This window comes from Mastigoproctus giganteus, chromosome 10 (genome assembly GCF_048544385.1).
Source record: "Mastigoproctus giganteus isolate SK-2022 chromosome 10, ASM4854438v1, whole genome shotgun sequence".
Lineage (NCBI taxonomy): Eukaryota > Metazoa > Arthropoda > Arachnida > Uropygi > Thelyphonidae > Mastigoproctus > Mastigoproctus giganteus.
This window is the reverse complement of record NC_143584.1, coordinates 180,809,430-180,830,837: the sequence shown is the minus strand read 5'-3', so window position 1 is coordinate 180,830,837 and position 21,408 is coordinate 180,809,430. Positions and strand designations below refer to the sequence as shown.

At 37.3% G+C, this 21,408-nt stretch overlaps 1 protein-coding gene across 1 annotated transcript in view; it reads right to left on the bottom strand.

Moving 5' to 3' along the window:
• Positions 1 to 2,403: 2,403 nt before the first annotated feature.
• Positions 2,404 to 21,408, bottom strand: part of LOC150079586 (uncharacterized) — a 1,000,533-nt gene continuing 981,528 nt past the window's right edge. The window contains exon 22 of the mRNA XM_090383129.1: positions 2,404 to 4,025. Within this exon, the coding sequence (XP_090239255.1) occupies positions 2,634 to 4,025 (1,392 nt within the window). The 3' untranslated portion in view covers positions 2,404 to 2,633. The remainder of the gene's footprint in view (positions 4,026 to 21,408) is intronic.

Genomic DNA, 21,408 nt, shown 5'->3' with positions numbered 1-21,408 from the left:
AATATATATATATATATAAAATAAACCTTTGTTTTGCAACAAAAATGCCACCTACTGTAAAAAATTCTAAACATGCTAAGTTAAAAAAATAAAATGTTTTTTCTTATTAAATGTTTTGATATTTTTAATAAATTTTGTCTTGGAACTTTTGGACTGCCCTACCCTGTAACGTGAATTTTGTATATCAGCTGTGATGTTACAGCTTCCTAATTCCATCCTTTTCATTTGATGAATGGTCATGAAATCTTACATATACTGTATTACATCATTCCTTTGAGGGATCATATAGGTGGTCCCTAATGTTAGTTAAAAACATTATCTATGTTCACTCTTTTTACATCTATTCCAGACAACTTTGTTATGAGTATATTTTGCATCAGTTCTAAATATTCAATAATTCAATATATTCAGGATATTTATTTAAAAAAGGTTGAACAGGACTGTGGTAAAAATTTCTTGAAAACAGTGTTACAATTGTTGCTAACCACCAGAAAAAAATTCAAAAAACAATTAAAAAATATATATTATGGATATATTCAGATAGGTTTTTTTCACACATCCTCTCATAATGAATGACTAAAAAAAAATATCTAAAGGTGGCTACAATAACATTTTTATCCCTGGTATATCATTTCTTGTCCTTTATGGTGTGTTGAAACAAGTTCATTGTTGTATATTGGAATATTAAAATTGGAAAAAAAAATTAAATTGATTATGCAAATGTGCATTATGAATTCAAAAATTTTAATTGCATAAAGAATTCTCTTCTAACATACGGGGATAGCAGAGAATTTTTTCACTTGTACTCAGCCTTTATACCAACTTTCAATTCAAAAATAGCATCAGTGATTTGGCCAAAAGTTCAAATGAAGTTCCACATACTTAACAAGCACATAGAGCTGGCATGAGATATGTGCAACTGGTACAGTTTCACTTGGTCTGAACACAAACAGATTTATGAATTTATTTTACATGCTTTTTATTTTTTCTTTTTGGTCCTATTCCAACATATAACTATAAAAATTTCAGAATACCTCATTCATAGCTCTTGCTAACATAATATAATGGTGCACTAGAGGTGGTAGTAGTTGACGTAACAGTTTTTGAAAATAATTTATTAGCCATAGTGTCTCATAACTAAACTTGTATGGATTCTTGTAATAATAAATTACAAAAAATAAATAATAAATTACAGGGGAAAAAAAAAAAGTGATGTGTTACTCCAAAAGGATGAACATTTCATAGGCCTGACGTAGCCCAGTGGTCAGGAGCGAGAGTGCATCGCACGCGTTCCTTGAGTGGACCGGGGTTCAAGCCCGTGACTACTAAATACGATAAATATTTGTATTGACGATTTATTGTAAACTCTACTGACTTGGTTGTCGTGCCGGAGTATAAACAGAAAATTTATTTATTTATTTATTTATATTCTTCAACTAAAATGGGAAAATCAACATGGGGACCATTATGTTTTGTAGAATATGCAAACTGTCTGTAAAAGATAAAATATGGCACAATATGCAAAATTGTATGTTCCAATTGCAAACAATTTCTAGTGCTGTCTACCAGGATATTTAAAAAACTATTTTTAAGCTTACATTCTTAAGGCCAGTACAAATTTAAATTTTCAATGAGAGAGAGAGAGAGAGAGAGAGTGTGTGTGTGTGTGTGTGTGTGTGTGTGTGTGTGTGTGTGTGTGTGTGTGTGTGTGTGTGCGCGCGCGCGCACACACTTTCATCTTTTAGAAAATTGTTGTGCAAATCGGCCTCGATTGGCATGGTCATAAGAGTTCATATGATTCCACCTCTCTAGATTTCCTTTTTTATTTAATGAAAAAGAGGAACATTTAATGGGCTGTATCAAGAGTATTTTTATTCTATAAAAACAAAAACTGCCTTGTATCCAGAAAATTATACCTGATATATATGCATAAAGTATGGCAGGAGCATAGGTACTTTTAGAAATATCATTTAGAAATCTTCCATTAATAAAATGCCATTGCAACTACAAATAAAAAATAATGAAGTTACTATTTTTTTATTTTAATAATTTAATTTGAGGAGAGACTTTAGAGACATTTAAAAATTTCCATTTTCTTCTCTTATTTTAGTAAATTTTGAATATTTTTAAACATTCACTTACGCAAAAAAATTAGAGTAGAATTTAATCATAAAACTTATAAGCTGTCAGCTCAAATAATGAATATTAGCTTGATTACATTTCAGTTAATGATTATGGAGGCAAATAAATGCACACTGTGAACTTTTAATAAAAAAAAAACAATGTAATGTAATAAAAAAAAAAGTTGAAATCATATCTTGACTGAGGTAGGTATAGGTAACCAATAACTAAATTAATTCTCACAATTTTGGTTTGAAAAAAGAACAAATTATTAAGATTATAAATTCTGTGATTGGCTATAAATGGACCAAGTTTTCATAAAGACTAGAGGACAGCAACATTTTACATATAAACAGAATTAAGAATTACAACCAAGTTATTTTTTTGTTTTTTACACCTACCTGGCCCATTAAAGGGTGCTTCAAAATGGACCAATGCAATTTGTATAAAAGTTTGTTTAATGATATCAGTTCGTCCTGTGTGTCTATATTATAACTATCCAACAGAAGTACTCACAAAATATCAGTTTCAAATATTTTACTTGAGGCAGACTGAACAGGAGCTGGCTTTGCCGGCACAGAAGGTGCACTAGAGGTGGTGGTGGTGGTAGTTGATGTAACAGTTTTTTGAAAATTTGGAGGTTTTGGATTAAAGTTTATTGTAGTTACAGCTAAATGTGTTAATGACCCCGAAGCTGGTGTAAATGACAGGGCAGTTTTTGAAAGAATGTTGCTTTCACTACCTGTTTTTTTAAGATCACTCAGAAGAGGTGTAGAAGTTGCAGAACGAGGTGGTGAAAAGCGCTGAAGGATCTGACCACGTTGTAATTGCTGAAGACGAGCATACTGCTCCTGGAGCTGTTTCTGTTTTTTCAGCAATTCCTGATGACGCTGCTCCAAGAGCTCTTGGCGGCTGCGTGGTGGAGTGGGTGGTGCTGATTTCTTTGAGGCATCTTCTGCAACAGTTCCATCTGATGCAATAGAAGGAATTCCTTTGGTATTCTGTCCACTAATTTGTTTTCTTTCTACTTTATTCATTGGAGTAATACTACCACTTGCTTGCAGTGCCATTTGGAGACCTTCTTGAGAATTAACGCTTTCACTGCTACTGCTATTGCTAGATAGCTGATCACGACGAAGACTGTCATCTGAGATGGCACTTGTTATAATCATATCTTCATCCTTAGGGCCACTTCCTTCATCTTTTGATGCTGATCTTCCAGCTGCAATTCGTTTGAGGTTTACATCAGTACCCCCACCTGCTGGTTCAGAATTGCTACGTAGGTGGCTCAAAGCAATTGTCTCTCGAATATTTGATGATACTGCATTCTCTTTCTGCTTTTCTGTAGCTGGAGCTACTGGATTAGTTGGGGATGTCAGAGGTGACCGACTAGTGGTACGTGGTGGAGGTGGAGGAGGAACTTTTCTTCCAATTGGAGATGGAGAGTCATGGCCTTCGTGAACAGTATGTTTTGTGCCACCAATGGAAACTCTAATAACCATTTCTGGGGGCTGGGGTGATTTTTTCCCATCAGGTACTGGAGAATGTGATGGAGAGAGATTAATACTGTGGCGCAGTCCTGCATCACTCACTTGGAGCTTAGAAGTTACTGTTCCTGGAGCATGAAAGGCACTGCCTCCTGTTGATGAAACCTTTGCTTGCCCTGGCAGAGGTGGTCCAAATCCATGAGTAGGTGTGCGTACAGGTGAATCGGCACTAGGGTAAGAGGGTAATCGACGCTGCGGACCTGTAAGTCCTGGAATAACATCACGCTTCTGCTCAGTAGGTTTTGTGAAGGTCTGCAGTTCATCCAAAAGTGCATCCAGGGCATTTTCTGTTCGTGAAGCCCGTTGATGACCATCAGGAGGGACATGGATAACTGTATGAGGATCTGAATCAATGGTCTGGAAATATAGATTTAAAAAAGGGGAGAAACAGAATGTAGATAAATGCAAAGTTATATGCCTAACTTCATGGTCACATCCACAGACATATAAACACAAACTTTTCCTTCAGCATGCAGACACACTAATAAAGTATAAAAAACACAAGGAAAATGAGGGGAGGAGAACACACACACACACACACACACACACACACACACACACACACACACACACACACACACACACACACACACACACACACACACACACACACACACACACACACACACACACAGCTATTGTGCTTTATAAGCTTTTAAGAATTCCTGCACTACATAATTATTAATACTTTTAATAGCTTAAATAATGATATTTGTACTCATTTATTATGCCATTACTGATTATGTATTCAATTATATATACAAAAATACTATTTTATTTATTTATTTATTTACACTTCATTGTATTAAAATTAGGCTATATCTGATATAGCTGAAACTGAATACCAGGAATATGTGCTTTTAGAAATACTTTGGAAAGCTACAAATTCCTTTTATACACATTAAGAAAAGATGTAAAAAAAAAATAATAATAAAAATGGAATCATGGAGAAACAGAGGGATTACATCAAATATTTAAAGGATCAGAATTCCTTTAATGTCTAATTAATCAGAATTTTATGAGTCAGTTTTACTCTTTTTCACTGCAGCAGCATCTTGAATAACCATCATTCTAGGAGAGGGTTCTATGATTGTTAATACACCAAAATTAAGTAACTAGTTTCATTTCCATATTCAGCTCTTTTCCCAGGTATTCAGTTTTGCAAATGAATAATGAACTTTATTCTTTTACATAATGTTTATAGACAATGTAATGAGCAGCATGACTCATTTCTTCACATATTGTACTTTTTTTTTTTTTTTTTTTTTGTTGTTGTTGGCGCATCAGCTTCTATGGTCATATTGCACCTCCCAAAGTTTTTGCATTTTACTATGATCCAAGCCCGCGACCTATGGGTTGCCAGGCAGGCACTTTACCTACCTGGCTAGCCCGGTCGGCATATTGTACTTAATCCATTAGCAGACAGTGTTATTTTGACTCATGTTTCACTGCTTTTTCCCCCCGCTTAGGTACCATTCTATTCACTCAGCTATATAACTTTCAAGAAAAGTTTTTCCTCTTGGTTTCCTTATTAAAAAATTGAGAATTCTATTAAAAAAGATCAAAATCATTCCTAAGAGACAACTGTGGTGTATATGATGCCTGGTTAATGAGGAAATAATTCAGGTATGCTCGGTTTAGTAGAGTGCAATACACACAACGATACTGAACCTCGCTACACCAAAACTGGAATGTTTTCATTATACTTTTAAAATGGCATATTCTGATTCTTGAAGTCTTCTTCAACTGCTGTCATACTTAAAGATTGCAAGCAAAACCCCGGGGGCTCAAATCTAGTGGGTATGGGCTTGGCACACCCAAGGTCCTGAGCTGGATATCATCATTCTTTTCTTGGTGATTCCCGTCTACTTCTCTCTCTCTCTCTCTGTCCCTCTCTTTCAGGGTAATTCAGAAAATTATTTTTTTGGCTGGTGCAGCATAAGCCTCAGGCTTCCTTGTACCATATGGCTAAAGATAATAATAATAAAAAATAATAATAATCATCTTCAACTACTACATAGTTGTAATAAACCAAAACAGAAGAATTGAAACTACTGCCTGTTGCAAAAAATCTCTCAAACCATAGCACTGATTAGTATCTCATATGTATTTTATTTTAAATTGCATAAACGGCAATTCTTAACATTATTGCATATCCACTTTTTTTCCCCACTCGTGCCTTTCAGAAAACCATGCTCGTGGCACACATAATTTGAAGTTGAGCTTTGAGGATTGGCTGAAAAAGTTTCTAGCATACTTGAGAGGAAACACAGGCTTCAAAGAGTTTTTGATGTCTCCCTGAAGCGGACTACACTTCTTCCATTTCAACTTGGAAGTGCCATTTGCAAAACTAAAATTTTCTGCATGTCACACCACTCCACAAATGCATGCATAATTGGGACATCACCTACTGGGATATGTTTCCTGTACAGGTGTTCTTCATATATGGGAACAGGAAAAAATAAGATATCGTACGATACCAGCTCAAGCTCATAGTCATGCTCACCACTACATGTCACACGACCTACACAATATAGTGCAGGTCATGAAGCATGTAGTTGTGCACTGTTGCAGTGAAATATGTTTCTGCATTTGAAATGTCTAGCTGGTTTAAAGCAGAACATTTTTCAGTTTCATTAACAACCCCACATAACAGATATCAATTATTCTTGAACCTTTGTGTAAGAAGTGAATCGTAATGACATCCTCATCATTCCAAACTTGTTTCCATAATCTTACAGGCTTGCACCTTTAACTTTTTTGATGGTAATGATGGTGTGTGTTATGAGTGTTTAATGGCACATAAGCTACACTGGTTATAGTGCACCTAGTTATGATGGGATGCAAATAACTATGTACTTTAAGTAACACATGCTTTTAAATGTAGGTTACCATCAATCAATATAGTAATGCCACACTATATTGATCAGAATGTTTTTTTATTGAATACACGTTACCATTACTTTTAACCTTTAAGCAGATGCACTGGTATATAGTTTCTACCAGAAACGGAAACATTTCTGTGAATTTTAGTATTCCTCGAGTACGGTTTTGTCACTGATCTGTCAATTATATTTTAATTGGAGAAGTACAGCTGTAAAAAATTCTTTCTAAGGTTCCAAATATGGAGCCTTAGCAAATATTGCCAATTAAAATTATTACCAATAAACCACAGGAACTGCCCAACCAGCCCCTTTGTTAAATTTTCCATAGGTTTTGGTATTCTATTTTGTCCACTTCACAATTCCAATATTTTACTTTAAGGCAGCCTGGGTAATCTTATTTTTGGATAGAAGGGTTATTGCTTGTAATGATGTTTTTTTGATCTTATTATCCATTAGAATTAAGAATAAATTTTTAAAGTTCCCCATTTTCAACTGTTTCTTGCCTTTTATAGAAAACCCAATTGGTGATTTCAGTTAAGGCCCTAAGGTACTGTAGCATTTTGTTTATTTAAAATTTAAGTAGTAAATAGAATGAATAAATAGAGAAAAAAAAAATAAATAGAATGAATGAATTTGACTGGTCGACATTTTAATTGAAGTTGATGCAAATAGTCACACTATATTAATTTATTTCTTTCTTTGTGTTTTTTTTTTTTTTTTTTTTTTGCTTTACTATATAGTGATATGTTAAATAAACTTCTGAAAAAATATTTCTGCTTTTACATTCTCCCCAAACATTTGGGGCGGGGGGGGCTTAGTCTTGTGCATATGCATAAATATGCCACTGCCTGTAGCTTTCAATTTTTTGACATGTCCACTAGAAGGTTAATGATGGTTACCACACATTTTGGTCCCTTCTTGTAGGAAGGAGACTAACAAGGAGGGATCGAATCATGTGGTAACATCATTAAAACTAAAATTTAAGGTTAACTTGTATTCAATAAAAAAACTCATTATGACTACTATATAATGATAAGGTATGTTTCCAGTGCTTGGTTCTGAGTAAAAATGATGGATCTAGATTTTGTTTTGCATCACAAATCCAGCTAAAAAATGATTCCTGTAAGTATTGCAAAGGAATTTGGAATAAAAGTCTGCACTTTTGGTCTGGTGTGAGATTCTACAGAATCCAATGCAACAGATTTACTCATATAGTTCACTCTGGGTAATGTTTTCTATGTTTAGAGATGCTCAGAAACTCTAGTGAAGCTGGTGGTTACTCACCTGTTTTCCAGGACAATATTGTGCATCAAATTAGGAAAGAACATTATTCTTTTATGTACAATGGTTAAAAATGGCAGTATGAATTTAAGTGTTAAAGATGATTCGCTCTTTGGTCTCCTTCAACATCTTCCTTCACAAAATATGTGCACAATAACAACATGGGGATGCTTCAAAAATTATCAAATAGCTAGAGTTATTTGGAAATTTAATAATGAAAAGTAGGGCTATTTTGCCCTTTTATATGTTTTTTTGGATTGAAGTGTTTAAACTGCTTAAGAAAAAAAAAAAAAAACTGGTTTTAGTGCTCACAATGGAACAAACTTCATGTTTCCATGGGTTTCCTTTGCATTATACTACTTTTAAACAAATGGCATCCCCAAAGGGTATAGTTAGTTATGATAGGCAAGTGATATGGTATAATGCTGAGACTTGAAGGATATCAAGCTGGTATTCATACAATTTTAGATGTTCATTAGATTCACAAGCTTTTTGCAGGGTCAGTGGGCAACTAAGATGTTAGCAGGGCCGTAGAAGGAGCAAAACAGTAATGCTGTCTGATGACTGTTTAAGACTATCACATAAATCCAATCAACACAGCACAGAAAATAATGCCAGGCTGCATAAGAACTGTCTGCAGTAGGCTTATGAAGCCTGGAATGCCTACTGACTGCAGAATTGGATAAATAACTCAGTTATTTATTTTCCATTCTGCAGCTGTTAGTCATTCCCTTAAAATTTGGATCTTCTTTCCTAAGAGAGGCATTCAAAAGGTTTTGTCAAATGTATAGTTCCTGTAATCCCAGACTCACAAAATTTGGATAGTATATTAAGACATCTCTATGTAGTCACCACCCACATTATGCATTTTTCCCATCTACGTTAAAACATGAATCCCTTCCTTGTATAAGTCTTTATTTTGCTCGTCAAACCACTCAGTCACTGCCTGTTACAGATGTCCATTGTCCACAAAATGTGTTTCACAAAGATGCTGTTTCAGTTTTCCAAACAAGTAAAAGTCAGGTAGGGGCCATATCAGGTGAATAAAGTGGATGTGGTAAAGACTTGAACCCAATTTATCCACTGTTGTTGTGTCAGTTTACTTCTGTGAGGTGAAGTGCTGTCATTCAGCAACAGCACTCCTCAGGAGAGCATTTCTTGTCGTTTCTGCTTGATGTTTTCTCGTAATTTGGTTAATAGATCCATGTAGTACCTCCTCGGAACAGTTTTATCTTTTTCAAGGCAATCAATGACAATCCCAGAAGACTGTCAACAGAATCTTCCCAGTTGAGGCTTGCACTTGGAATTTTTTTGGAGTGGGTAACCCAGCATGTTTCCATTGCATGGTGGCAACTTTAGATTCTGGATCAAAGCAGTGAATCCAACGTTTATCAGCAGTAACAATTTGGGCAAAAACTCTTCTTCATTCAGAGCGGCACACTCCAAAAGAGATCCAGTGATGTTCACTCTTGCATCTTTATGACTATCAATCAGCATTCTTGGAAGACACCAGTAACACACCTTTGTCGTGCATAGCTGCTCATGTAGGATGGCATGTATTGACCCAGGGATATTTACTTTATTGGCTATCTGTTCAATGTTCATTTTAGTCTTCCATAACTAATTTATGTACCTTGTTGGCCATTTTCTCATTTTGGGCTTTTGCTGACTGCCTAGACCTTGGTTCATCATTGACGCTCTCTCGGCCATGCTTAAATTCAATAAATCACCTCCTCTGGATTGTTGCACTGATGGAGTAAATTCACCATATACATTGTTCAAATGTTGAACAATTTCAGGTAATTCCACATTACCTTTAATTAGGAATTTTATAACTGCTTGCTGCTCAAATTTTTCTATTTTTGGCTTGATTGATTATCAGCAGACTTCAGAATCACACATGTCAAAAAGAAACAGAATAAATTATATGGCTGAAATTTTGTATAGGTACTACTAAAACTACCCCCTATTACTATGCTTATTTGTACCTTTATACCTAAATCTAGATTAAGTGTTTGACAAAAATTTTTGAATATTCCTCATACCAACTGAAGGATGGCAAAATGAGATAACAGGAAAGGAGGGTGAAATACTAACAAAGTATAGAAATACTAGAAACTGGCTCCAGCTTCTAGTCTTGCATGCATGCTTTTGTCAATTCACAATAAATAACATTACCTACATATTCTGCATTTTGAAAAATTCACTAATGTTTTCTCAGAAAAGGGTGTTTCTGAATAATTTTCTCATGCTGATTTCAAAAATAACTTTTGCTTGTTTCCATCATGTCAGGTTTCCTCGAATACCACAAAAGAAAAACTGCATAAAATTTTTGATTTTGTACAATTTTTTATTAATTTTGGCAGAATTTGTGCACTGATATTATAATGAAATGCTACTTTTACCAGACCTTATATTTAAATATATGCTGAAAACACTATTAAAAATGGCAGTGTGATAAAAAGTGCAATAAACACTCACCTCTCATTTTAAAAACTGATCTATGATGGGTCAATTTTTCATATCTTTGATTTTTTTGCAGATCCTTCTACTTTACAGTCCCCCTTCATTATCCAGCAGTAGTCAGCCATAATGTTGACATTCCACCTCCCCTGGTACCTCATCTCCATGTCTTTAATATTCTGGTGAAACTTCTCATCTTCTTCTTCACTAACACTTCCTAGATTTTCTGAGTAGTAGTCAATGTGGGAGTGTAAAAAATATAACCTGACACTCATGTTGCAGCCCAGCTTCTTGAAGTTTGCCAACACATTTTCAACTATATTCTTGTAGTCTGGATGTTCTGTAAGAAATTCTTAACAACAGACCTGAAGCTAATCCATGCCTGTTTTTCTCTTTTATTCATAGTTACCTCAAAATCTTGATCCTCATCAGTTTCCAAATTTGAGGTCCAACAAAATTACTGTGTTTTTATTTCTCTTGGGTGATCAATGGGAATTTAGTATAAAGGTAGTTGAAGCAGGAAGCTTCCCTTTCACAAACTGTTTCCTCAAACCCAGTTTGATGTGCAAGGGTGGTTTATGAACTATGTTCTTTGATCCAGGCAACAGACTGCCCCTCTTTGGCCAGACCTTGACATCTCATTGCTTACTTCTTGTCCAAATGTCTTACTCACACAAAAAGCAAAGCATTTTTCTGTAGTCAGATTGCTGTCCAAGTAACAAGTCTATCACTTTAAAGTCAGCACAGACCAACCAACCATGTTCTTCATACTTAATATTTGTCAATAACTTCTTATATGTTTCTTTCACATGCACAGAGTAAGCTACTGGAATTGATCCATATTTAGTTCCATTGTGGAGTGACACACTTTTGGACTCCTCTTTGATGAGTCATAAAGTCTCCACTGTGTGGGATTTTAACTAATTCCTGAAAAAGTCTATTTATATTACTGCAAAAAACCATAGAACTATCCTCAGAAAAAGTAGGGGACTAGTTCTTGTTCTCTGTGTCTGTACCATGAGAAAAATGTCCCATGTGCTAGAACCAAGGAGTTCTGCAGATTCCGCTGGTAAATTTAAATCTTTTTCCAGATCATTATTATTATTAGCTATATGCATTAGCAAAGGCATTATGCATTAGCATTAGCACCAGCTGAAAAAAAAAAAAATTCTGAATTACCCCGAGAGAGAGAGAGAGAGTCAGAAGCAGAAAGGAACCACCAAGAAAGAAAGAGAGTAGAATGATGATATCCAGCTCAGGACCCTGGGTGTGCCAAGTCCATGCTCACCAAATGCGAGCCCCTGGGGTTAAATCAAGTTCATGCTGTGAAAACAGATAAGGGCTGAACTCAATGTCTCTATGTGTGTAGACTTTAATTTCATCTTCAGAAGCTCCACTTTCAGCACTCTCTGCTGCTATATTCTCCAATATAGGTGGAGGGCATGGAATCGGCAGGTTATCTACATGTCAGACTGGTCTAATGGCAGATGGAATATTAGGATGCACAGTGCCCTTCTTACTCTTTGGATCAAATCCCTCTACATTAACTAAGGTAAGTAAGTAATAGTTATCACAGGAGTTTGTAAACTCCTGCCGAATTGCAAACGGCATAGCTTTTCCAAACACAGGTTTGGAAACTTTATGTGGAACCCATTTTTTATCTTGGTCACCAAATTGCACTCCAAAATAAGCACAATACATTTTTTACAAATTCTGTAATATCGTCTCTGTTTGAGGACTACATAACTTCCACAAATATAACAAAATAAGTTCAGATTGTTCAAACTTGGGTGAAGCCATTTTACTCACTTTTCAGCACAAGTTTGCCATGTTAACCTCAAAAATAAACTGAGCTCACACTGATAAACACTGCCACACGAAGCTCTCAAGGTCAATAAACAAATGATTGAAAGCAGTGCTGCCAGCACGTGAAGATTCAGTTTACAAATTCCCAGCATTTACTCCTAATTTAATACTGTGACTCTGTGACTTTAATACTCTGTCAGGGAAACAGGAAATACATTGTGCAAGGATAGGTGGAATAGATACAGGGTGTGACTGCCAGGGGTAGATGATATTGAGCAGATATCTTCTTTAAGGACAAAAAAAGGGGGATTTTTTGTACATCTTGGCACTAATGATATTAAGAGTAGGAAATCCAAAGCCTTAACATGTACAGTGCAATGTTGGGAAAAAGTTGCGAGTTAGGATTGAATTTGAAAGTGTTTGCAATTTTGCCCAGATAGGATAGGAGGGAGTACTTGTTGACAGCCATGTCAATCAATTTGGCCCCAGAGGGAGAGAATGTGCAAGGCTCATAGGGTAGAATTTTTCTCAGCTTGGTCTGTGCTTGTTAACAGGAGAGACTGTTTTTATAAAGATGGGATATACTTGAATAGAAGGGGTGCAAGAATATTTTCTGATGCTATTGAGGCAGTGATAGTTGGATTGAAAACCTGCTAGCTTGGGGGAAAAACACAGACTAATAGCTTAACTAGAGCTGCAGGCAGAGTTAAAGTGATTCTTGCACTGCTACTATTGGTACATGCATACTTGCAGGTATACTAATTCTAGGAGCATCGTAAATAAATTTGATGAATTTGAAATACTGATTAAGTCATTAAATGTGGACATTGTGTGAAAGCGGAAACATGGTGTCACTCAGACATAAGTGATGCTGAATTTGAATATGGGGAGTACAATGTATACAGGAAGGACAGACAGGATACAAGAGGTGGAGGGGTTATGTTCTTAGTGATGTTTGGTTTTGGTTTTGGTTTTAGGAGCATTAGCAACTAAGGCCATATTGCTCCGGGATATGTGGTGGTCATTCCCTGACCTTTCCGCATCCTCCGTATTTGGTGGTGACGGGCTCGAACCTCAGTCTAATTAAGAAGCATGTGCTACGCACTGCTGCTCCTTCCCACCTGGCTACGGAGGCGCCTTGTTCTTAGTGAAGAAGCATATTAAATCTAAAGCAGCGCATCCAGTTGACATGGGTGATGAGTCAAAATTGACTCATGTTGAGTCAATTTTGGAAAATAAAATTGAGAGTAGGATTATGTTATAGGCCTGATTATTATTATTAGCCATATTGTGCAAGGATGCCTGAGGCTTATGCTGCACTAGCCAAAAAAAATTGGAGTGCTCTGAGAGAGAGAGAGAAAGAGAGAAGTAGGAGAGAATCACCAAAAGAGAGAAGAAGAAGGGGGATACATGGACTAATAGATTAACAGTAGCCATGGCAGAGGTAAAAGTGATTTCTGCACTACTTCTATTGAAATGCCATTGGGCAGCAGCCTAGAAAGCAAGGCAATGGGAATTTCCAGGACTGCTGGGAGTCATAGTGGAACAAGTAAATACATGGGCTGTGTTAGGATAACTGAGAGTAGAAACAGGTGCATGTATACTTGCATATACACCAATGCTAGGAGTATAGTTAATAAATTCGATGAGCTTGAAGTGCTAGTGAAAACATCAAAGGCAAATATTGTTGGAATATCAGAGACATGGTGTCACACAGACATAAGAAGTGCAGAACTGGAATTTGGGGAGTACAATGTGTACAGAAAGGATAGACAGGACAGGAGGGGTTATGCTGTTAGTTAAGAAACACATAAAATCTAAGGAAGTGCATCCAATTGATGTTGGTGGACAATGCAATGTTGAGTCTGTTTGGTGTGACATAAGCACTGGGAAGTAAAAAATGGGAGTAGGTGTCTGTTTTAGGCCTAATGAATCAGATGAGTATAATGTGCAATTGTGCAGAGAAATAGAGTGGGCCAGTAAATTAGAAGGTCTTATAATAGAGGATTTTAATTTCCCAGATATTGACTGGAATTTGTGGGTTGGTCACTCACACACTAGCAAGTCTTTTGTGGATTTATTGTATGATTGTTTTCTAGAGCAGCATGTTCGGGAGGCAACTAGAGGGAGTAATTAGCAGAGGCATATGATGCGAGAAAGCAAGCTTATGCAGCATCAGCCAAAAAAAAAAAAAAAACTTCCACTTCACCCCTCCGTTCATTCAAAATACCTGTCCAGCTGAGCCTTAAATTTATTTAGGCTATCAACTTCCACAACAAGGGATCGAAGTCTGTTCCACCAACCAACTACCCGCTGGCTAAAGGCAAATTTTCGCACATCTATCCTACATTTGTTTTTTCTCTTGATCTGATTATCAGTAGTGATTCTTCATGCCTCAAGAATCTGCAGATAAAGGAACCACTAGGTGGCAGTGATCACAGTGTGCTGAAGTGGGATTTACTCAAAGAGGTAACTACCATTAGAGGTAAAGGGAAGGGTTTTTGCTTTCGTAAAGGTGACTATGGTGGTCTGAGACAGTATTTAAATTCTATATGGTGGAACCAACTGATGATGTTACCAACAGCAAATTCAAAATGGGAAGCATTCAAAGAATTAATCTTGGAAGCCACTAGGCTTTTCATACCAACAAAGAAATATTGTTCAAGATTTAGGCCTAAATGGATGTCAGATGAACTAATTAGACATGTGACAGAGAAGAAAAATGCATGGGATACATATAAATTAATATAAATGTGACACAGAAGCCTATGATAGATATAAGCTGGTCTGTAATAAAGTTACAAAGGATGCAAAGAAAAACAACAAAGAATTCTTTACTTATGTAAACTCTAGAAGGAAGGGGATGAATCAGATTGGCCCACTTGATATGGATGGTTCAACTGTTATTGATTCTGTTCAGGTAGCTAACAAACTGAATGAATATTTTGCATCAACATTCACACATGAGGAGTTATTCAGGGAGGGGAATGCCAGTGGTGTATTCAACTGTGGCAGTAAGCTAGATAATCTTGTAATAACTGAGAGTAAAGTGGAGGAGAAATTGTTGAAGATAAACACAAGAAAGGCATCTGGGGCAGATGGAATCTATCCAGTTATATTAAAGAGGTGGCAAAGGAAGTAAGCAAACCCTTAGCCATAATTATGAGAGCTTCCCTGGACTCAGAGGAAGTACCTATGGACTGGAGATGTGGAAATGTGATCCCAATCCACAAAGGAGGATCAAAGGGAGACACAGGTAATTACAGACCTGTTAGTTTAACTTCTGTTCCAGGGAAATTAATGGAGGCACTGCTTAAAGAAGCATTGCAGGATCATCTAGACAAGAATTCAGTTATAGCTCGGACACAGCATGGGTTTGTTAAGGGAAAGTCTCGTCTGACGAATTTGATTGGATACTGTGATGTGGTCACAAAGGAACTGGATGCAAAGAATAACTTTGATATCATATATTTGGATCTTAGAAAAGCCTTTGATACTGTTGCACATGGAAGACTGCTGCACAAATTGGAGCAGTGTGGCATTGGAGGCAAATTGCTGCTATGGATAAAGGGATGGTTGAGTGAGAGAAGACAGAGAGTGGTAATCAATGGACATGGCTCTTCATGGACTAATGTTATTAGTGGAGTTGCTCAGGGTTCATTGTTGTTTTCTGTATTTATAAATGATATTGATGATGGTATATCAGGCTTAATGTCAGACGATACAAAGGTTGGCAGGGTTGTTAATGACACTAATGACAGTACACTGCTGCAACAGGTTCTAGAAAAGTTGAGCAGATGGGCTGAGAGGTGGCAAATGAAGGTTAACATTGACAAATGTAAAGTACTACATATGGGAAGCAGTAATCCCAGAGTAACGTATCAACTCTGTGGTACCACACTGACAGTGGTAGAGAATGAAAAGGACCTGGGGGTAATTGTGCAGGCAGATATGAAGTTCTCTGAGCAGTGCGATGGGCTGCAAGAGTAGCTCATTGTGTCTTGTCAATGATATACAGGAATTTTTCTAGCAGGGATAAGGAGGTGATTATCCTCTTGTATAAGGCAATGGTCAGGCCACACCTTGAGTACTGTATACAGGTCTGGAGGCCTCATTTTAAGAAGGATGTAGAGCTGTTGGAACGAGTACAGAGAAGGGCAATAAGATTAGTGAATGGAACAAAGGGTTGCTCTCACAGAGAAAATCTTAAATTTTGCAAATTACAGTGTCTGGAGACTAGGCACCTGCGAAGTGAGCTGATTGAGGTGTATAAAGTCTTGAATGGTTTGAGCATGCTCAATGCTGATGGGATTCTTCCTCTTGCTCAGAATAATCACCTGAGAGGGCATAAATTCAAATTGAGGAAAGACGGTTGTAGGATAGATGCGGAAGTTTGCCTTTAGCCAGTGGGTGGTTGATTGCTGGAACAAACTTCCATCTGTCATTGTAGAAGTTGATAGCTTAAACAGATTCAAGGCAGAACTTGACAAACAATTGGAGCGGGTGGATGGGTGAAATAAGGGTGTTTTTTTTTGGCTGATGCTATATAAGTTTGCTTTCTTGCATCATGTGCCTTTGCTAATGCTAAAAGTGCTAAAGAATGATATGATATCCAGCTCAGGACCCTGGGTGTGCCAAGTCCATACTCATGAGATGTGAGCCCTTGGGGTTAATGACTGTGATAAGTATACCATTCAGCTATACAGAGAAAATTCTAAATGGAAAGCATTCAGGGAAGTAATCAAAGAAGCTACTAGGCTTTTAATACCTACGAAGAAATACTGTTCAAGACCAAGAACTAAATGATATCAGATGAACTACTGAGACAAGTGTCAGAGAAGAAAAGTGCATTGAACGGTTAAAAATTATTAGGTGATACAGAAACCTATGGTAGATATAAACTAGTTTGTATTCAAGTCACGAAGGAGGTTAGGCAAGTGAAAGCAGATTATGAAAAGTAACTGGCAAAGCATGCAAAGAAAAACAGCTTATATTAACAGTAGAAGGAAGGATTTGAATCACATTGGGCCACTTGAGGTGTATGGGTTAACTGTTGATGATCCTAATCAGGTTGCAGACAAATTGAATAGGTATTCTGCATCTACATTCACACATGAGGAATTCTTCTTTAGGGAAAGGGTTATCAGAAGTTTATCAGACTAATGAGGAGCTAAATTTACTTTGTGATAACTGAAATTTTATATACTTTGTGATAACTGAAAGAAAAAGTGGAGAATAAATTGTTGAAGATGGACATAACAAGGGCACCAGGTTGGATGGAATCTATGCAATTATTTTAAGGAAGGCAGAAAAGGGGGCAAGCAAGCCCTTGGGCCATAATTATGAGAGCATCCTTGGATTCAGGGGAGGTCCCTATGAACTGGAGCTGTGCAAATACATCCCTAATTCATAAAGGGCGATCAAAAGGTGACATGAGTAATTAGACCTGTTAGCTTAATGTCTGTTCCATGGAAAATAATGGAATCACTGGTTAAAGAAGTACTGCAGGACCATCTGGACAGGCATGCAATTATACTGCAAATCACAGCATGGATTTGTTAAGGGGGCAGTCTTGTCTAACCAATCTGATAGGTTACTATGATGCAGTGATGAAGGAACCGTATGCAAAAAATAATTCTCACATCATATACTTGGATTTCAGGAAGACTTTCGATACTGTGGCACTTAAAGGCCTGCTGTACAAACTGGAGCAATGTGACATTACGGGCAAATTACTACTATGGATAAAGGAATGGTTAAGTGTATGAAGACAGAGTGGTTATCAATGGGAACTGCTCTTTGTGGGACTAATGTTATTAGTGTAGTCACCCAGGGTTCAGTTCTGGGCCCATTGTTGTTTTAAATATTTATCAATGATATTGATGAAGGTATATCAGCTTAATGTCTAAGTTTGCAGATGATAGAAAATTTGGAAGGGTGGTTAACAGTAGTCATCAGGGTGATCTACAGCAACAAGATCTAGCAAAATTGTGTTGATGGGCTGAGAAATCGCAGTTGAAGTTTAACATTGACAAATGCAAGGTACTACATATGGGTAGCAGTAACCCTAGAGTAACTTATCAACTGTGTGCTACTACACTCAGGGTTGTTGAGAATGAAAAACACCTGAGGATAATTGTGCAGTCGGACTTGAAATTCTCTAAGCAGTGCAGATATGCTGCCAGGACAGCTTACAGGGTTTTGTTAATGATATATAAAAACTTTGCTAGCAGGGATAAGGAGGTGATTATACCTTTGTATAAGGCCATGATTATGCTGCATTTTGAGTACTGTATACAGGTCTGGAGGCCTCACTTTAGGAAGGATGCAGATCTGCTGGAATGGGTGCAGAAGGGCAACCAGATGTGAAGGGAACAAAAGGGTGCTCTTACCTAGAAACACCTTAGTTCTGCAAATTGCAGTGTCTTGAAATTAGGCACCTGTGAAGAGATCTGATTAAGGTTTTTAAAACCTTGAATGCATTTAGTAAGCTTAATGTTAATAGCATTCTTCTGCTTGCTGAGACTACACATGACGGGGGGTATAAATTCAAGTTGAGGAAGGATGGTTGCAGGATAGATGTATGAAAGTTTACCTTCAGCCAGTGGGTAGTTGATTGTTGGAATAGGCTTCCATCTGTTTTTCTGGAAGTGGATGCATTGAATAAATTCAAGGAAGAACTAGACAAATTCTTGGAGGATACAGATGGGTGAACTGTGTAGCATTTTTTTTTTCTGCTGATGCTATACAGGGTGTCTCAAAAATACACGGCATAACTTCAGGAATGAGTTCCTCATATGTAGACAATAAAAATATTTTATATCAACATAGTTCCAGAAATGCTTGGTTCCCGAGTTATTAACCAGAATGTCTTATCTCCTGCAGGTGATTTTCTTCATCACACGGTACTGATAGAATCTGGTGTTTTTCCATTCCAACCATGTACTCAAATCAGGAGCAAGCGGATATGCACTTTATGTATGGTTTGGCAGACGGCAATGCTCTGGAGGCTTGTTGTTTGTGCCACGAAAGGTTCCCAGAATGAAGATGTCCAGACAGGAAAACGTTTGAAGGTATCCATCGCCGCCTTTGTGAACATGGAACCTTTACACCTCATGCTGCCGACAGAGGACAACCAAGATCTATGACTCCTGAAGTAGAGGAGGAGATTTTGGATGTTGTGCATGCCACTCCTGGAATCAGCACACGCAGAATAGCAATGCAGCTGGCTTTCAACGTTCGACTTTTTGGAGAGTGTGGCGAGAACACCAACTGTATCCTTACCATCTGCACTGGGTACAGGCCTTGTCACCAGCAGATAACCCTGCACGAGTAATGTTCTGCCAGTGGTTCTTGCAGCAGTGTGGTACAACTCCTCACTTTTCTGCTTTAGTGATATTCACTGATGAAGCACAGTTCACACGAGACAGAATCCAAAACTTTCACAATCAGCATGTATGGGCTGAGGAAAACCCACATGCAATTCTTCCATCACATCACCAACAGCGGTTCAGCCTCAACATCTGTTGTTATTGTTTTGGGTTTTTTTGGCACAAGGGCCTCCTGGGCCATATTGTGCCTTTTCATTATTAACTTATGACTGAGTTATTAATATAATTGTTGTCAGAGGCCATTATATACATTTATGCTCTTCAAGTATCTAAACAGTGCTTCAAAATTAGCATTATTTCCAAGTATGTGTAGTAAATTTAAAGGTTCCAGCAGATTGGATGCAGAATAAAAACTGGATTTCCGGTTACTTGAATATTTAGGGCATTCTATTAGAATATGTTTGATTGTTAGCTGAGTCTGACAGAATGGACATTGAGGTGGGTTTTCTCCCATAAGCAAGAACAAATGAGTTGTATATGAGTGTCCAACACGGAATCTTGCCAAAATCACTTCTTCACGTCTGCTTTTCCTGAAACTAGAAGTCCACAAATGAAGTTCTTTTTTAATCTGAAATAGTTTATTATTCACTTGTATTTGCCACAGATTAGTCCATTGAAGCCTACATGCTGTTTTAACAGTGGATTTATAATCAATGTGTGGGACTTTCAGATGATAGAATGATTCATTGGTAGGATGTTTAGCAGCACGATCTGCACTTTCATTACCTGGGATGCCGACATGCCCAGGGATCCAGCAGAAGGTGACCAACTGTTTGGATGTTTGATATTGGTATAATTGAGACCATATCTATTTCAGAATGGGATGTTGGGAAGAAGTAGTAGATTGAATGGCAGTGACGGCACTTAAGGAGTCTGTGTATATAAGAGCTTTTTTGATTTACTGTTTGGTTATATTATCTAGAGCTAGTTTTATTGCATACAGTTCTGCGGTATAGATAGTGCATTCTGTAGGAAGAGACACAGCTATTGAAAAAGCAGAAGAAATTGCTGCAGCACCTACAGCTTCATCTGTTTTGGAGCAGTCTGTATAAATATGAAATTTCTCTGCGTTTTCTAAGGCATGGGCTTTATGCAGCTGCTGGAAGTTGTTGTTTGGCAAGGAGTCTTTTCTCCATCTCAGAAAGAAATTATCACAGAGATGTGAGTAATGAGACCAGGGATGTTCAGGATGAGCTACGTTTTCAAGGATATGCTGGAAGTTAATATTCCAACTGAGCATCAGTTCTTGAAATCTAATACCTGCAGGGCGGTTATCATTAGGTTTATTACGATATATCATTTCATACTGAGGGTCAAACAGGTATTCCCAGCAAGGATGAGATGGACTTTTAATTTTTGCAGCGTAGCTACACAGTAAGGATTTTCGTCTAAGGTGTAATGGCGGTTCATTTGCGTCAATATACAGGCTGTGGACTGGAGACGTTCTGAAGGCTTCTGTGGCTATCCTTAGGGCACTATGTTGAACAGTATTCAGCCGTAACAAGGAATTGTTTCTTGTAGAGTCATAGACAGGTGACCCGTAATCTAAGCGGGACCGGATAAAACTTTTATAAAGATGTGTGAAGGAGTGTCTATTAGCACCCCAGGAGTTGGATGACACAGCTCTTAAGATGTTTAATTTCTTTTGACAGGCCATTCTAAGGTAGGCTATGTGATTGGAAAAGTTAAGTTTACTGTCTAGATATAAACCCAATAAACGAAAATTGTTGGTAAGAGGAATCAGATTGTTCTTTAAATATATTTCAGGATCTGGATGTAAATTTCGTATTTTACAGAAATGAATTGCAGTCGATTTATTTTCTGCTAATGAATAGCCATTCTGTTGCACCCACAATTCTATTCTGGCTATGGACAGTTGAAGTTGCCTTTCAATGGAAATCATCGTTTGTGACT